At 41.1% G+C, this 18,741-nt stretch overlaps 1 protein-coding gene across 1 annotated transcript in view; it reads right to left on the bottom strand.

Annotated features, from left to right (window-relative positions):
- C1H8orf74 (chromosome 1 C8orf74 homolog) overlaps positions 1-17,919 on the bottom strand; it is a 35,756-nt gene extending 17,837 nt beyond the window's left edge. The window contains exons 1-2 of the mRNA XM_063308843.1: positions 17,866-17,919; positions 13,749-13,941 (exon numbers count right to left, since the gene is read on the bottom strand). Coding sequence (XP_063164913.1) covers positions 13,749-13,941; positions 17,866-17,913 — 241 coding nt within the window. The 5' untranslated portion in view covers positions 17,914-17,919. The remainder of the gene's footprint in view (positions 1-13,748; positions 13,942-17,865) is intronic.
- Between the last annotated feature and the right edge of the window lie 822 nt (positions 17,920-18,741).

Raw genomic sequence — 18,741 nt, 5'->3', positions numbered from 1 at the left:
CCTGGCAACCCCTTGTTTCTGCTCCACCCTCATAATGTTGGCTCATCTGATCTCTAGACCATACTTGAGGGAGCCTCGAGTCATTCATAGTTGTGCTGCTATTAAAGTAGTGTTTTTCCCCTTATTTTTTCATAGGTTCCACCATGAATACGCTTCTTGGAGTATTCTGTTAGTGGTAAAGTTGGTGATGACTAGGGATTGGAATCAGCCAGGCACCTATTGGCCAATTTAGATTGCTAGAGGCATAGCTATTGCCTATTTGGTCCCTGGGCACTGTTTTGCTTTGGGCAGTGTAAAATCCAGTTCTTTCAGACTTGGCTCTCTCACTGTGCCCACCAAGCCTCTGAATTAATCTCTGGCTCAAAAGCTTGAATTACCCAAACAGCAATTGAGCAGTGATGCTGGGAGGAGTGGGGAGGCCTCACAGTGAAGTGGAAGAGATGTCTCCTCTGCAGCTTCACAGTGCAACACACATACCCCTCATACTCCTGTCAGCTGATGTTCAGGCTCCTTTTCTTCTGGAATAGCCCTGAACTAGAGTTCAGCTCCTCCTGAGCATGGGTTTAGTGCTCTTCTGAAGTAGCTGATATCAACTAATTACTGGATTCTCATTGAATGGACTCACTGAGATAATAAAGCTCAACAGATTTTGTGTACTTTGAGGCTACCTTTGGATGATATCAGAATAAGGATGAAAACATTACTATAGCATAAGCACAGCTAAGGACGACGGAAGCCATTCTCAAGATGGGGACAAGATAAAAGCAACATCCTGGTGACATCGTAGAAAAAAAATCATCGCCAGGATGTATTTGTACAAGGTTAGGTGCAAGTGGGAACACAGCTAGGGTCAGGGCTGTGCTACTTCAGGTTGTAGGGGGGAGTGATTATAATACAATGGTCTGATGTATAAAAAACATAAATCCTTGTATATTGAAAGCAAGCATATTGGGGCAAAGCTGGGCTTCAAGCTATAATGTTTACATGCTAAATTTCTGTATAGATATTCATTATGGGCATTTGCATAAAGGAGAATTCAGCCAAGCAGGCCTGACCTACTTTTCTAACACATAAGAGTCCCCCTTTTTAGGGGGAGATGGGCAGTGATATAAATTGGAATAATAAATAAAATAAAATAAATAATATAGATTTGGGTTTAACATTTCAATATGAAGTAAGTCACCCCATTTATATCCTATCTTCTCAAAACAAAAGGCCCAGACAAGAAGCCACTAATAAATCTACCTTGTCCTAATGTACGGAGGATATTGCTGACAATTCTGATCCCCTGCAACCTACTTGGTCAATGCAACCATTCAACCTCTACAATCGATTTCCCTTAATAACCACCTTCTCTAACTCAACAGACTGGGGGAGGGGAGGGTGTTGATGTATATATATGCAGCAATCCCCATTCTAATATTGGTCATGCTGCTTGAGGATAATGGTGGAGGATGCCTTGCACACACATACAGGTACCCACACACATGTATATTACCACATACATGTTTCTAGATTAGGCCTTCTCCTGAGATAATTTTATTATTGCTTGTATTGTTATAAAGAAGCATCAACAGAGATGATGCCTGACAGAATACAAGAGGACAGGTCTCTACCCTGAGAGGCTTGCAGTCTAAAATAATTGCTCTAAGTAGAACAACAGGAGGGGAGGGGAGGGGAGGGGAGGGGAGGGGGTCAGCAAATTTTGAGGGTGTGTCTGCTACGTCCATGCATGTATCCTAGGTTTGGCTACATACAGATTGAGTTGGTGTAACATGTTCAACTTGGCTACAGTGGGTTTGGGTAGTTTATAAGTCAGACTATTGTGGGAGCCTAGCTATTGTCACAGCAGGTCATATAACCAGGACATCAGTTTAAATTACAGTATATTTATTTGTACACTGCAGTGAGCCCAGCAATTGTGTTTTCTTCTAAACCTGTGTTTAGAAAGTTGTGTGAGTTGGTGCACAAAATCTTCATGCCAATAATTTCTGGGGAACGAATAAGCTGTCAGGGCTGATAATTTAAAGAGGTACTATTTTTACTAATCAGTTTTTAAAGGGGATTCTTGCTCTATCCCAGCCACAAGAGGGAGATGTGACACAGAGTTATGCAGAAATTAGCTACTTATCAAGGCTGTTGTGAAAATTAAGCAGGAAAAGATCAGCAAAGCAGTTGGCCAAATTTAGAAGACATTATTATTATTGCTCTTATTAGACTTTTGTTTCTAGAAAGGTGACCATCTTAATTAGTTGCAGCAATATTAATCAGCTAACTCCTTAAGGACAAGCCATTTGTTATGGCATAAACGTTTGTAAGCAAACCCATGAAAACGTATACATCATAAATTATTAGTCTTTTAAAGTACTAGTTTCTTGACTGTTATGTCATTATTATTATTATTATTATTCATTCTATTAAAACCCATACAAAGCTGCTTTAAAAAGTTGATAGCTAAATAGCTAGATAGCCATGCACACACATACGTACACACAGAGGCTGCAATTTTTTCTTGCCTTTGTTAAGAGTCTGTATGCAATACAAAATACATAGAAAACAGAATAATAGGTAATCACTCTTGGAGATGGCTGGTACCCTAAAATGTCCCTTTAGACATACATGTGCAGTTTTATATCTATCATTGTCATCTGGATTTTATACTATATTTATGTTTTATATTATGTTGTTAAATTGTATTGGATGTTTAGGACATTTAATGTTTTTACTGTTTTTGTAAACTGCCCAGAGTCCCTCCTTTGGGGGGAAATGGACCGTGGCAAAATTTAATTAATTAATTAATAATATCAGAAGACGTTTAAAAACAGGAGCCAGGTTTTAAAGCTGGGAAAAACCTGCAGTTCAGCAAATAGGTATCAGCCAGAACACATGCTGATGTAAAACAAACCATCTGAAGACACCACTAGCGATATTTTAATGGTTTTAATTGTAATGTTTTTGTTGTTTCAATTTGTTTTTACCTTTTTTGCTCTGGGAATCCTTCATAGGGTTTGGGAGTAAATCAAACTAAATAGCGACAACACATAAAAAGGTCTTATTCCAAGTATGTTCTTACGTCATATGAAGGTTGAAGTGAGAGGAAACTGGAGGGCAAATGACATTTGACCTCTTACAGCTCTTAGGGAACTGTGATTGTTCTTTATCCAACTTGGTGGCTTTCAGATATGATGCACTGAAACTCCCATCATGCCATTGTTCCTGGGAATAATGGGAATTATAGTTCTAATGCAAAGTGCTATGCTGGGGAAAGCTGCTGTAATGATCATCTACTTCTCACACAATTGGAGCACTGTGATTTGCAGCTTGTGGCACATGTCTCTGCTGTAAATGCATCACCACTCTTCCCTTGATGTGTGACACTTGATCGCATTATAAATCCAAAGGAAACTGAACTATGTGAATAAGAATGTATATTCTTTACATGGGGCTGCCCTTGACCATCTGGAAGCTTCAGCTGGTTGGGAATGCAGTGGTGTGGGCAGTTACAGGGGCATCTCAGCATGTTACATCTGCGTTCTGAGAGCTGCACTGGCTCCTAGTGGTCTCACAGGTGGAATTCAAAGTGCTGGTTTCACCAATAAAACCCTCCATGGCATGGGGCCAGAACATTTGTGGGATTACCTCTCCCCAGTTTTTTTTACCCATCCTGCTATGTCTGACAGGAGGGGCCTGATCTGGGTCCCTTCAATTAAAGAATGTCATCTTATGGGCCCTCAGGCTTGTGCCTTTTCTGTCACAATGCCTGCCCACTGAAACACCAAACCTCCAAGATTAGATTGACCCCGACCCTGCCAGCCTTTTGTAAAGCACTGAAGATCTGGATGTGCTCCAGGGCCTGGGTGTCAGGAGGTTAGACCGCCCACTGAGAGGTTTATGTACATTGTTTTGTCTAGGTTTACCCTCAGTGACCACTGTAGGTTTTTACCCTTTGTTAATATTGTTTTTTATTGTTTTAACAGGTTGCTGTCTGCCCAGAGTTGCATTCATGAGATGAGCAGCCATATTAAACAAACAAACAAACAAATAAAATAATGTGACTACATCAGCTGCAGGTGAAAAAACAGTGGCACAATGATCCTCTTGGAAGTGGAATATTCCGTAACATAGACATGACAACAAAAATCATTATAGGCTGGCCTATGTGAATCATAGCATATTAAAGAGGTTACAAAACTATTGCTCCAATTAGAGTCAAGAAAAAAGTGAATCTGCCTAAAGGAAAACAAATGGAGGGGAATGTGTTCAAACAGCATGGGAGGACATATATAGAAGACAAAATGAAAAGAAGGCTTAGGCTTCATGCTACTGGAAATCTCCAACAAGAAACATCTCAAATGAGGAAGGTACAAAGGGATTTCAGGCACAAACTGAAGGAGCAACAAAGAGGCCTTGAACTAAGTGACTCACATAAGCAAGCTAGGCCACTAGATATAAAATGCCACACTGCCACGGATGTCTACAGTACATAGACAAATTTGGCATCTATTTCTTTCACAAACTGACAAGCACAATTTCTCTGCCTCCCAAAATAAGGTCACTGGAAATCAAGTTGCAAATTATAAATGTGACCACTAGGGAGTCTTGGCTTGTGTAAAATTCACCCACATGTCAACTGCGATATCATCATGGGACAGGGTGGAGTCAGAGTCCTCTAACTATGACCCAGATCACTACACAAAAATGGTTTCAATCTACTTTGTAAATGGGGGGAACCTGTGACTTTTCTTTATGAATGCTGGATTTATAGGGTCAAGGTAGATAGTATTTTTATTTACTTTATTTATTTACTTAACGCTGTTCCACCAGGTCAAATAAGGTGGGCACACTCCAGATCCCTTCCTTTAAATGTTGCCATCTAGTGGGACCTAGGCAGCATGCCTTCTCAGTAGCTGTGACTGCCCTGTGGAACAGTCTTCCCCCTGAAATTCAGCAGGCCCCTATCTCCTAGCCTTCTGGAAAGCTTGAAGAGCTGGCTCTTCCTACAGGCATTGGGGTAGGCTGCGATTGGATCTCAGTAATGTTGTTTGTTGGTGTGTGCGGTGTGTTGTTCTTTTTTGGGGAGGGTTGCTGAGAGTTTTTGGACATTAGTATGTTTTTTGCTGTTTTTATTGCTGTTTATTAGCCATCCAGAGTTATAATGCATAAATGGGTGGCTAAATATTTACATAATTAGTAAATAAATTAATAAAAATAAAAATCACAACATAGTGTCAAAAAGCACTACCATAACTTAAACTGATGTCAGTACTGCAACTGAAAAAAAAAGATTATTTTTAAAAAGATCCTGAACCAAGAAGCGTTTTAAAGGCCTTTCCAAATCTTGGGAAATGAGATTCCAAATTTACCTTCAAAACATGAGGTAGCCATTCTGACATGTGGAAAACTAAGCAACCCTGATTGCAAAATAGAGGGATGCACACAGGAACATAAGTTACAAACGAACAGCTCAAGTAAGTAGTCTTTTCTGTATGCCCAGCCCAGAGAGTCAGGACCAGCAGTTGGAACTGGTAATACTTCCAAAGACCCAGCCAATGCCAAGATTGGCAGAAGGAAAAAAGAGGGATAAATTGGGAAAGGTCAAGGACCACACAAAGGTTGATCATATTTCCTTGAGACAAAAACGGGACATTGGGATGGCAAAATGGGGCAGGGCTGGGTGACAGGTTGGATCGGCAGGCAGGAACTTCTCTGGTTTTCTTGGGCTGGGAATCTTCAGATTCCTTCGTTTGTGAGAGGCAAGGCTGGCCTGGAGAGTCTAGTGAACAGTTGTCCCTGGCAAGCTGTTCTTCCTCTGGCTGTGCTTTTACATTCTTTTCTTCCCGCTGTTTCAAGGCAGGAGCCAATCAGCTCACCTTTGATCACCACCTATCAGCTGATCCTGCCTTTTTCTTTTTAGGTTTCCCGCCGGGTTGAGCTCTGCGGCTTTTTCCCTGCCATTTCTGCTGAACTCCCCCTCTTTCCACTCAAAGTCAGACTGCATTCTGACAGGTCAGACTGCATTCTGACAGGTTTGCGGGAACTTTCAAATTTTTAAGTAAGGTTTTTAAGAAAACGGGACAAAATGGACATTTATATTAAAATGACAGGATGGTCTGGAAAGTCGTTGGACTCCAGCCTTAAGGCAGGGCCAGTGACGGCTGCGGGGGCTAAGTCTGGCATGGTTATCTGGGGGGAGTTTGATCTGGTTGCATCTGAGGAAGTGGACAGGGCCCTTGCAGCTGCTAGTTCAGCCACTTCTGTATTAGATCCATGCCCCTCCTGGTTGGTCAAGGCTGCCCGGGAGGAGGCATGTGATTGGGTCTGGGTGGTGGTCAATTCCTCTTTGAGAGAGGGGGTGGTCCTGCTGGCTCTCGAGGCGGTGGTGCATCCTCTCCTCAACAGGCCATCGCTTGACTCAACCAGCCTGGACAGTTTTCGTCCAGTCTTCAACCTCCCCTTTTTAGGGAAGGTTGTGGAGAGAGTGGTCACATGGCAGCTGCAGAAGACCCTGGATGAAGCGGATTATCTGGACCCCTTTCAGTCAGGGTTCAGGCTGGGTTACAGGACTGAGACGGCATTGATTGCACTCTTAGATGACCTCTGGCGGGAGCGGGATGGGGGCAGTGCGACCATCCTTGCTCTTCTTGACCTCTCAGCAGTCTTCAATACCATTGATCATGGTATCCTTCTGGATCAGCTTCGGGAGTTGGGGGTGGCTGGCACAGTGTTCTGCTGGTTCTCCTCCTTCCTCGAGGGTCGGTTTCAGCCAGTGTTGATGGGAGGGAGAGGTCCAGCCCACGTCCCCTACTTTGTGGGGTGCCTCAGGGCTCAGTTCTCTCCCCACTCCTATTTAACATCTACATGAGACCGTTGGGGGAGGTGATCCGATGGTTTGGGGTGAGGTATCATCAATATGCTGACGATACCCAGCTTTATATCTCCACCCCTAGCCGCCTGAGTGATGCCGTGGATGTCCTGACCCAGTGCCTGGAGGCTGTAAGGGTCTGGATGGGGTGCAATGGGCTTCAGCTCAACCCAAGCAAGACTGAGTGGCTTTGGGTTTGTGGGCCTTCCAGTGACAAGGTTTTTCCATCATTGGTCCTGGATGGGGTTGCACTGCCCCAGATGGACCCAGTGTGCAATCTGGGGGTCCTCGTAGACTCATGGCTCCTGCTGAAAGAGCAGGTGGCAGCCGTGGCTAGAAGGGCCTTTGCACACCTTCAAGTTGTGCGCCAGTTGTGCCTATTCCTGGACCGGAAGGCACTGCTCACTGTCACTCATGCCCTCATGACCTCTTGTCTGGATTTCTGCTATGCGGTCTACATGGGGCTGCCCTTGTAGAGCATTGGGAAGCTTCAGCTGGTGCAGAATGCAGCTGCATGGGTAGTAAGTGGAGTCAGATATTTGACACATGTAACACCTTGGCTACATGAGCTGCATTGGTTGCTGGTGTGCTTCCGGGTGCAATTCAAGGTGCTGGTTGTCACCTTTAAAGCCCTTCATGGCTTGGGACTGGGTTACCTAAGGGACCGCCTTGTCCCAGTTGTCTCTACCCATCCAATTTGATCTGGTAGATTGGACATACTACGGATCCCATCAGCCAAAGAATGTCAGTTGGTGGGGACTAGAAGACATGCCTTTTCAGCCATAGCACCTGCCCTCCGGAATATTCTCCCCTCAGAGATCAGGATGTCCCCAACCCTGTTGGCCTTTTGTAAGGCCATGAAGACCTGGTTATATGCCCAGTCCTGGGGCCCAGAGTGTGGTAATGATCCCGTTTCTTGGTTGTACTAACATCTTACATTGTTTACTTGGCAGCTATGTATACTTATTTTGTATTGTAACTATTTTAATTCCAATTGTTTAATTGTTTTATGGTTTTTATCGTTGTAAGCCGCCCAGAGTCGCTTGCTGAGATGGGCAGCTATAGAAATTGAATAAATATATATATATATAAATGTTTAAAAAACGGAACTGTCCTGTTCAAAATGGGACATATGGTCAGCCTACAAAGAAAGGGCAGAGAGCAGAGTCAGAAGGGCTGCCAACAAACTACTAATAGTCCAAACAAGACACCAGGAGGAAGGAACTAACTACTTGGCTGCATCAATGATAAGAAATGGTTGAATTCTTTATATTCTCAGTAGATATAATTGGCAAGTTCCTAATGGCTTTATTGATGAAAATCTTTATAGTAAGTCTCTCATTGATAAAAAAAAATTCCCAAATCTCACACTGGCAGCAAACATTCTTGAGAAATAAAATAAATGGGAAAAGGAAAAAGAAAGTTAATTGGGAAGCAATACAATAAGCTCTGCCTTGTCCAAATTTAGATTAAAGCAATAGGAACAAATCCCAGCAAAGGAATTGAACTGTACCACATCATCCAAGACTGGGACAGAGAAATGGATGTCATCAGAATATATATGATAGTTAAACTTGAAAAAGAGAAATCAGAGGATCCAGCAACAAAGTATAGAAAGTGAACAAAACTGGACCTAAAATTGAACCCTGAGGAACTCTTACAGATAAAGGGAAAGTCTGAGGGCAAAACTCTTCCATGTGACCAGAAAAGTACTATGAGAAATACAGGACTGAAACCAATGAAAAGCCAAATCAACATCTAATGAATAAAATAAGTTAGTAAAATATGATGACCAAGGGTATTAAATGCCAGAGGCTAATCCAGCAGCATCAGTACTGATGACTAATAGTTTGCCTTAACTACTAGCAAATCATGACCAACCTGAGCCAGTGCCGAATCAGTAGGATGACTCACAAGAAACTATAATTCAGACGGGCCAATGAGATTATTTACTGGCAAATCAGGAAAAAATTGAAAGGGGATCAATTTCTTGCTCGATAATTTTAGACAAAAACAAAAGAGAAGACAATGGACAAAAACTAGAACAAACTGAGACATCCAAAGAGGGTTTTTTAAAAAGAGGGTAAAGTTACGTGTATCTCAGAAAGTCTGGAAAAATACTTAGTGCAAAACAACCACTGACCTCACTAGTGAAGAACAGCAGAAAGAAAGAGATATGTAAAAAAGAAGAAGAAGAAGAAGTAAAGGGCATGTAATATAGGGAATCTCTGAAGCTATTTTGGCTACCATTACTTTCATAATTGGAGAAAACAAAAGATTAGATGAAGAACAACTTAGGGCAATAGAAACAGTATGCAAGTCCTGAATAGAGGCAGATGCCTGGAGCATTTTCATTTTTGACAAAAATATCTTCCAAAGTCCTCAGATGTAAGCAAAGAAGACTTTCAATAGCAGCTGGTGGTGAAAATAAAGAGATGTAATGTAACAAAAATCTGTCTAGGGAACTCAGCTTGAGCAAAATTTAAATTTTGCTAATAACTTTGCTTGGCTTGTTTCAGCAATGAAAAGAAATGGATAAGAGCTTTATGAAAGGAATCCATATTGCCGGTGGAGGGCTCCTTTTTATATTTCCATTCTAATGTCCAAACATCAATTTGAATGTTTCATATATTCAGAGACAGTCATTGACAGAGACTCCTTTTTAAGACTATGCAAAGACTGGAGTCAAAAAGCCAACTGCAGTTCCAGTGGCAAAATTAAAGGCCACTGTCAACACCTCAGGAGATTCAAATTCAGATGAAGGCCAGTGAGAATAAAAGACAGCCAACACAGTATCAGAAAATGAGCTAAGCAACCTGGAGTGTATAGGTCTAGTCAAAACATGCTGATAAGTTAGAGGAGAAAGTGGCATGATGATGGAGTTTTAAAGGTTAATAAAAGAACTCCAAGCAGCTAACCGCAATCTTGCAGAGTAGAAGCATGAACCAAAAAAGAGAACTTGCACATTAAGCTTAATTACATTCAGAAATAAATTCGGTCTTCACATAGTAGTTAGATGAAGAAAAATAGAGATAGCTTACTTTTATTCAGTAGATCTGGATACAGGTAGATTCTTAGTAGAAAGCACTTAATCATCATTGGTTCTTTGTAGACACTTTCTATGTGGAACAGAAAGTCTGCATGCAAGCGAGATGGTAGGGTAAGGACTGCATTCCTGCAGCACCTCCTGCTTGCATGTGTGCCAGAAGGGTAATATAGATTGTTAATCCCCAAACCCAAGAAGAAGGAGGAAGTGGAAATCAGGTGACCCATGTGACATCCCATAAGCACAATAGAGATGTGTTTACTACAGCAACCCCCTTATGCTTATGAGACAATGCTGAGTTGATCCCTGATAATTCCAACAGATAGATCTAGTCAAAACATATTGATAAGTTAGAGGAGAAAGTGGCATATCTTGAAAAGGAAAATATACAATGAAGTGGTCACATTGGGTTTCTTTGAATAAATCATGAAATGTGGGCTACAAATCCTTAGCCCAAATTAAATCAAGGATGCTATCATGAGGACATGTGAGAAGAGTCCCTAACAACTTTAGGTCAAAAGAAGTTTACACTGAAGGAATATCCTTATCAAAGTTAAGGGAAATACCTTAAATATTGAAATCCCTAAGCAGAAATAATTGAACATCTAACTCTAACAAAGATAAAATATATGAAGAAAGTTCTTCAACAAATAAACTATTAATACCAGGTGGAGAATATATAATTGGAATTAAGCAGTATACTGAGAATAGCTAAGAATTCAAAGGAACTATTAATAGTGTGAGGTTTGAGTCTGAGTCAGACTCCGAAAACAAAACTTATCCTGGGCAGTCAGAAGGAAATGAAACTTATCTTTCAGGAATCAGGGAAACAGATAACCAAAATGACTCAGCAGAGCGGGAGAAAACACGAGAGCTGATTGGGCAAAATCTGGAGGAGGATTTGAAACCTCCAATCAGTGTGCGAGACAGGAGAGCTGAGAAGCGTGCAAATCAGAAGGCAGCCCGATTGGCTGCAGAAGAGAAAAGGCTCAGAAAGGAACATGTTAAAAGGCAAGCGCATGTTGAGCAAGCTACTGGAGACAACCGATCCTTTGAGCTTGTTTCAGTGGAAGAGTCCTTACCTAAGTCAGAAGCCTCGTCTGTAGCCATTGTGGAATCAGAGCCAGCTTCTTCTAACGTTGTGGGACTGCCATTCTTGCAAGTCACTCCAATCGAGTCCAGCCTCGCCGGTCCAGCAGATCTCAGCTTCCAGCTTCCAGCAGCCAGCCTCGCCTCTTTGCTTCAGCCACATGCAATCCTGCTTTCAGCTTCAAGCCTCGTTGTGCAGATCCAGTCAAGTCCAACCAGAGTTCCAGCTCCAAGTCTTGTCTTGCCACTCCACTCCAGTCCAGCTCAGCCTTGCTTCCAGTTCCCAGTCTAGTCTCAGCTCCTCAGTCACATCCAGTCTTGCCTCTGCTCCCAAGTCCAGTCTTGTCGTTTCAGTTCAACCTAGCTTCATGTCCAGTTCCTCGCTTTGTTCTGCCATTCCAGTCAAGTCCTGCCTTGTTTTTGGATCCAAGCCTTGCCTCACCGCTCTAGTCCAATCTAGTACCACTCCAAGTTCCACCTCTTGCCTTGCTGCTTCGGTCAAGTCCTGTATCGCCTCCAGAACCAAGTCCTGCCTTACAGAATCAGTCAAGCCTTGCCCAGCCTCCATGCCAAGATTGAGCCCAGCATCTCCAGTCTCTTCCTTGCCACATGCAATTGCCTCCCTGGGTCTTGCTGCCTCATTGAGGGGTCTAGCCAAGTTCTGCCTAGCTGTGTTGCCTCAATCTCCATCAGATCCTGATCCTGCAGCCTTGCCTAGTTTTCCTCCACTGCCTGGGTGGACCTGATCAATTGGGTTGCTTACTTATTGAGGACTTTATTATTGTACATAGTTAATAGTAATAAAAGAGTTTTAAGTAATCCTGGCCATCTCATACTCTGAACAGGACAAATAGCTACTGAAGACAGAAATTTGCAAGCCTGGGTATGTAATAAAGCCAGGCCACCAGGCCATCCTGAGAGCATGTTCTAACTGGAATTTCCTTTGTGAAAGGGCTATATCAGATGCCATATCATCAGGGTTTAACCAAATTTCACTGATAGCAGCAAATATATTGATTGATCAAGCAATCGATTTCATAATCAGGTGAAATCTAAAGCTTCCTAATAATTGGGCAGGCATTCCACAACAAATAATTTAAAGCAACTTAGATATATCAAAACAAGTTGCAAGTGATTCTAAAGTATTCAGCAAAATAGTAGAAGACTACATGACCTGCTTTCTAAATTTATTAAATATGGGGCAATAACCTATCTAGATGCAGATAAGAAAAGGATTCCTTAGTATTTCCAAGAAAGAATCTGACAAACATAAAACAAATACAACAAAAAATGCTGCTCAGCAACAGCACAGAATAAATAAAATAACCGATATAATTAAGATAATGAGAATTTAAAAGAAATAGAATTTAAAAGAAATAGCATGACTACAGGTTTCAACCCTTCATTGGGAGACGGATCAATCTCACAAAGATAAAGTCACATTTTATTTTTAAAAAACTAGCAATGAAAGTCAAGGGACATACGGTAGTTATACATAATTCTATAGTTATACATAATTCTAAAAAATTGTTTGCCTTGTATGAAACCATACAGAATATACTATTCTATGTTATAAAAATCAGGCTTCACATAACTACTCTGGATAGAAAAACCTCTATTTATCAATTTTCTGCATGTTAAACTGTTCTCAATGGCTCAGGAGTAGAACAAACAAAAAAGTGGCAACCTTTTTTGTCTTTACACCGAAGCCTCATGAGCAAACAAAATAGAATTGACCAGCAGTGAGGAGGGTGGGATCATCTGGATCTCCTCCCTGTCTGCAATTCTCAGTGACTCCAATTTCCCTTAATTCATCTGTGATTCTGATAGAGAGCTGGGAGCTCAGGTGCTGTATGCAGCCCCCGCTAAGAACTTCTGTGCTCCCTCCAACCCCAGCCTCAGCTGCTGTTAATTTCCAAAACACAAATAGTAGGACTTCTGCAGTAGTCTATTTAGGGATTATTTTTATTGCAATTATCTTGTTGATTGTTAGTTTGTTGTTTTAGTGTATACTGCCCACAGTCTCAACTGACTGGGGCAGTTTATAAACACTGTTCAACCAGTCAATTAATGTAAAGTTCAAAAATGGTATTAAGACTAATAATATCATAATATCATATCATATCATCATATATCATAAATGATGAAATAATAAAAAGGAATCCGCTGTTATAACTATCATGATTGGAGCCCTTGGAGCAATATCTAAAGGACTCCCTTGATATCTGGAAATTTTGAATTTATCTGACCTGAACATCCTAATTTTACAAAAAACCACCTTGCTTGGAACTGCCTATATTCTTAGACACTACCTCAATTATTCTTAGATCCTTGGTTAGAACTTGAATTATTAATTTTTATCAGTCTTAGATTGTGATTCTAACTGTAGATTACTCAGTAATAACAATAATAATAACAATAATAACAATAATAATAACAAGGTGAGGGGGAGGAGGGGGAAGGAGGGGGAAGGGAAGGGAAGGGATCAACTCAATAAAATATTTTTAGGATTTAAGGAGTTTAATCTGGACTGACCTCATTTTCTTCACTGATTTTACTACTCCCACTCCCCCCCTCATTTCTTCCACATCAGGCACTGCCATATTCCACAAACAACCCTTAGCCCCTAAAGACCACACATTTGTTGCCTATAAAAGGTGCAAAGTTGACTCAGCTCAGCCCAGATGTTTCCTTCACAGATGAAACTCTTGCAGTGTACACTTTTCGTCACAAAATGCAATCTTGGCTCACCTTGGGTTTCCTCCAATAGCTCCCCTGTCAACTTTCCCACTTCTGCTACAGCTGGCCAGGGCAGGCCTTTCTCAGCAGCAAACACCAGGCTGTGGTAATGGGCATCAAGTTGGATGCTCTGACGCACTTCCCGAATTTCATCAAACTCCTTCCACCCCAGCAAATCTCTTAGATACAGGCGACCGTTTTTCTGCTGAAGAAAGCACCAAACAAGGAACGCTGTTAGTGTGTGGCACTGCTTCATACCATGAAAGAAGTTAAGAAAACACAGACCAATATACAGGATCAAATTTGCCCAGCAGTCTGCCCACATAGTAGTCAGCTAGTTTGTTCTGGGAAGCTTACAGATTCAGCAGCTCCTATATGGCTATTTCCACACTGATGATTTACAGCATCTTCAATTTCAGCCAGCCATTGCTGTACCAATATATCAACAATAAACACAGCCTTTATATCATCAAAGCAATGATGTTATAAAATTTACTAAATCACTAGTGTGGGAATGCCCTTTAGCTATCATGAGTAATAGCCAGTAATGCTGCGTTATTCTAACTTCATTTTACAGGTCTGCACTAACCCAGCTTGATGCACAGCCATTGGCCTCACTTGCTGGGGATGATTGTGAAGAGACAGTACTGGAGATAGGGTCCCCAATCCAGCACAAAACTAAGCCTGCTTAAATCTGGTTGGGTTCAGGTATTGCATTAAACCAATCATGGTTTTCTGACTAAGCCATAAGGTCATGGTTCACACAATGCTAGCTCAGGACTAAGCAAAACATCTAGAGGTTAACAAATTTTTTACAGTCTAGATCTGATAGCCTAGAGTATCATAAAATTTAAATAATTGGCAGTGGTAGGGTTTTTGGCAGGGTAGTCCAGGGCAGGTTGTAGCAGTAGGAAGGATTCTGACATTGATATGCTAAGCTAAACTGTTCTCCAGTTTTGACAGTGACTCATTTGGTGGACCATGGGAATGGGGTAGACACAATGTACCTTGACTTCAGTTAATTATTCAACAAAGTCTCCCATGAGATTCTAGTGGAGGAGGTGGCAAAATGTGGGCTCAGCTATGCTACTATTAAATGGATGCAGAGCTGGTTGAACAATCATCCCCAGCAAGTGAGGCCAATGGCTGTGCATCAAGCTGGGTTAGTGCAGGGCTTCCTTATAGGCCCTGTACTGTTACACACACACACACAAACATACATGAATGAATGAATGAATGAATGACTTGGATGAGTGGTGAGTGGTGAGAAACTATGATTATTAAATATACCGACAACACATAGATAGATAGATCAAAGATAGATAGATCAAACACCTTGGAGGGCATTCAGGAGGACCTTGAAAAGCAAGAACAATAGGGAGAAACAATAGGGAGAAACCAGCAAGATGAATTTCAAGGAGAAATGCAAAGTTCTACATTCGCATAGGAAAAATTAAAGGCATGGATACAAGGCAGTGGGGACCATACCAGGCAGCAATAAGTACAAAAAAGGATGTGGGTGTCTTGGTGGATCACAAGCAGAACATGAACCAGCAATGTGATGCAGCTGTAAAAAAAGCAAATGCTAGGCTGCATCAATGGAAGTATAGTGACAAGATCAAGAAAAGTCACTATTCCTCTCCATTCTGTGTTGGTTACAGTCTAATGTTAGACCACACTTAAAATACTGCACCCAGTTCTAAACACCACAATAGTGGAAGAACATGGACAAGCTAGATTGTGTCCAGAAGGGATCAACCAAAACGATAGGGCATGGAAGGAAAAACTAAGAGGAATGGCTGGAGGTACAAGATACTTTTAACCTGGAAAATAGAAGGCTGCAAAGTGATGTCTTCAAGTATCTGTATAACTGGTCATGCAGAAGACAGGGCAGAATTGTTCAGTGTTGATCCAAATTACAGGGCAAGAAACAATGAGTTTAAATTACAAAGAAGTGGATTACAATTGGACGTCAGGAAAAAAAATGTAATGGTAAAAGCTGTTCAAAAATGGAACAGACTTCCTTGGAGGTTGATGACCCCTCCTTCACTGGAGGTATTTAAATGTGTCAGGGTAAGGTCTGTAGATTGATCGTAATATATTGCACAGTAAAGTCTGTATAGTGTTTTTTCTACGACAGACTGTGGACTGTTTATTTGTTTGTGCATCGCTCACGGAATACCACGACACGTATGTGCAAACCCCGACAAAATGGAGGCTGGATAGTAATCATCCAGGATGCTATACTAGTGGACTGCTGCACTAGGCAGGGGATTCGAATTAAAGGGTCTTCAGGGTTCCTTCTAGCTGAGCATTTACTTTCTTTTCATAGTCAAACATGTAGGCTTTTATTTGTTTTAGATGTGGACTTTCTGCAAGCTAATTCAAACTCCAGGGGCAAAGGTTTTGACTCAGGAACTATGTTCAACAAACCAGCTTAACTAAGCTAAAATGAGGATGGGACATTTGCTTTTCAGCACGTTGCAGAACTCATCCATTAGCTTATCAAAGAAACCCCAAGAACTCTTTCTTGCAATCTAGCAGTCCCCCAGTTTTTGTAGGCCAGATCTGGTAGCTTTAGCAGATCATCACATTAAGCCACAATGTTTTATCTGTTCGGGCAGACACAACAACTGGGTTTTGTTAAGCCAGGATAAGATTTTAGTTCTATGAATGTGGCCAAATATGTTCCTTCAAAAGACACTGAAAGGAATAAAGAAGCTACATAAAAAAGAACTCTGTCATCCAACTGAGTTTTGCTCTTAATTCTGAAACAATCTAGTGGGAAAAGAATCTGTCTGGGAGTATTTTCCTTTATACAACTCTAAAAATGCAGGTGACATTGGGATGTTTCATCTGGCAACATAGTTTGTAGAAGGGTTCAGCTTGCAAAGGGTTTAAGAGATGCTAAAGTTACATTCTGAATTGTAGATCCTGCATTAACAGAGGGGTGAACTAGATTCACCTTTAAGATCTCTGCTAGCTATAAAATTCTAATTCTGTGGCTGGCTTCACACATCACATTAAAATACTATTGTTTAAACTTGCATTTTCTGAACCAGCCATAGTGGCCTGGCTCACACAGTATAATCAGCCATAAACCATGGTTTGCAAAACACAATAGCTGGGATCACACAACACAGTATTAAAAAAAAATGATTTAGTACAATTTATAAATAAATAACCACATTTGAAAACCTTGCTATAATGCTTATTCATTTGTTTTATTCCACTTGAGTTGGACCATTCCAACCATGGACAACAATAATTATTTTTAGAATTATATAGAATATACACCATCAAAATCATAATAACCTGGAACTATTTAAAAGCAATTTGTCTTTTTTTTCTAATGATGTATTGCTGCAGTATAATTGTATTTTTACTATTGTGATTTTTGAAAAAAATTAACACAGAGCAAAATATAAATGGGAAACTTTAGTAGAGAAAACACAGGTTTAAATCTCCACCTTGCCACTGAGTATGTGGAGTGACTTTGAGCCACTCACATTCTTCGTCTCTCTGGACAAACCCTTATGCCATCCTAAGCTGATGAATGATGAAAATGTAATAAATAAATGGATAAAGGTTAGGCAGTCAAATATCAAAACAATCCAAGAATCCAGTAATTAATTTCATTGTTCTTAAAAACAGAAAAACCTCTGCCATCTAATTCAACCTCTCTCTTTCTCACACACAAACACACAAAATCCAGGGTGAAAAACTCCTCCCCGGATTTAAAATGTCATATCAGAGCGAATCCTTACCATTCAACTGCCCAGTCCAAATTTGGCTGAGGCGTCTTAGACTACTCTAACCAGTGTGTCTCCTCGTACTTTTAAAATCAAAAGACACTGTGCAACAGCATTTTCCTAACCACATTTTCTCAGTTAGAAAAAAAGTCAAAAAAGCAGTGAGGAAAAACAGAAAGTTTACAAACACAAGCCTCCAAGATTTCTCCAGGAAGAAGGCAGGAAGGCTTCTGAAGCCTTCTTTAGAAATCCTCCTGGTTTCCATGGGAATGGAACTTGGCAAACAGTTTAAGATATTATATTTCACCAAGATTTTCTGGGGCTCTCCTTTCCCCTCAGCCATGATCACCTTCAACTTTTTCCTGTCTTTTATTTACCTGCAGCTGAAGGACAGCCTTAACACCCTCTGCAGATAAATTGGCCATCCTTCTCGGGATTGGTTGCTAGGAGACGCGGGCATATGATGCAAAACCGTGGAGGAAAAGGTTCTGTTACAACAACACGCTCACATACTCACTTCCAGAGCATGGCTCTTACAGCAGTGGGTCTTAACCTTTGAATCTTACATCCGTCAGCCTATCAAAGGATCCAGTGGAGATAAAAAGCCCACTTTTTTGGATAGCTAGTTATATCTGCATTCATGATCAGTTTAAATGCTTAGATACAAATATATGGTAGAGATTGAAAGTTTCAGTGACTTACCTAGTGTCCCATGTGCACAATTTATGCTACCAGTTGAGGGCTGCTATCTTAAGGCCCATGAAAAGCCACAATTGCATGTCACAGCACTGCTGGTAGCTTCAGATAGGGTTTGAATGCCTGGCCCAGATTGTACGGGGTTTGGGAAACATGCACAGAAGCTGATTTTGTGGCTCTTGACCAGAAATGCCACTTCTGACTTCAACCCCAATTTTCTATTTTAAAGATTAACTGAAGCCTTTGAGCATTGTAGGAGAACTATTCTATGGCTATTGTTAACTGCTTTTGCAGGATTTGGGCATCAATCCCACTGAATTAAACAGAGAAAGTTCTGATTCACCAAATGGAAGACTGGTAAGGCCTCGTGTCTGTTACTGGAATGGCTGACCTGGGTCTGTAGCACTTCAGTTTGCAGAGAAATGTAGACACCTCAGTGCTCTCCTACATAAAAACAAATCATCCCACTAAACAACAAGCAAAACACAACATCAGATCAGAAAACAAGAATGTAATCTAGGGTTCAAGGCCAGCAGTTTTATATTTGTTTTATGTGG

The sequence above is a fragment of the Candoia aspera genome, chromosome 1, assembly GCF_035149785.1.
Source record: "Candoia aspera isolate rCanAsp1 chromosome 1, rCanAsp1.hap2, whole genome shotgun sequence".
Lineage (NCBI taxonomy): Eukaryota > Metazoa > Chordata > Lepidosauria > Squamata > Boidae > Candoia > Candoia aspera.
This window is presented reverse-complemented; position numbering and strand designations above follow the sequence as displayed.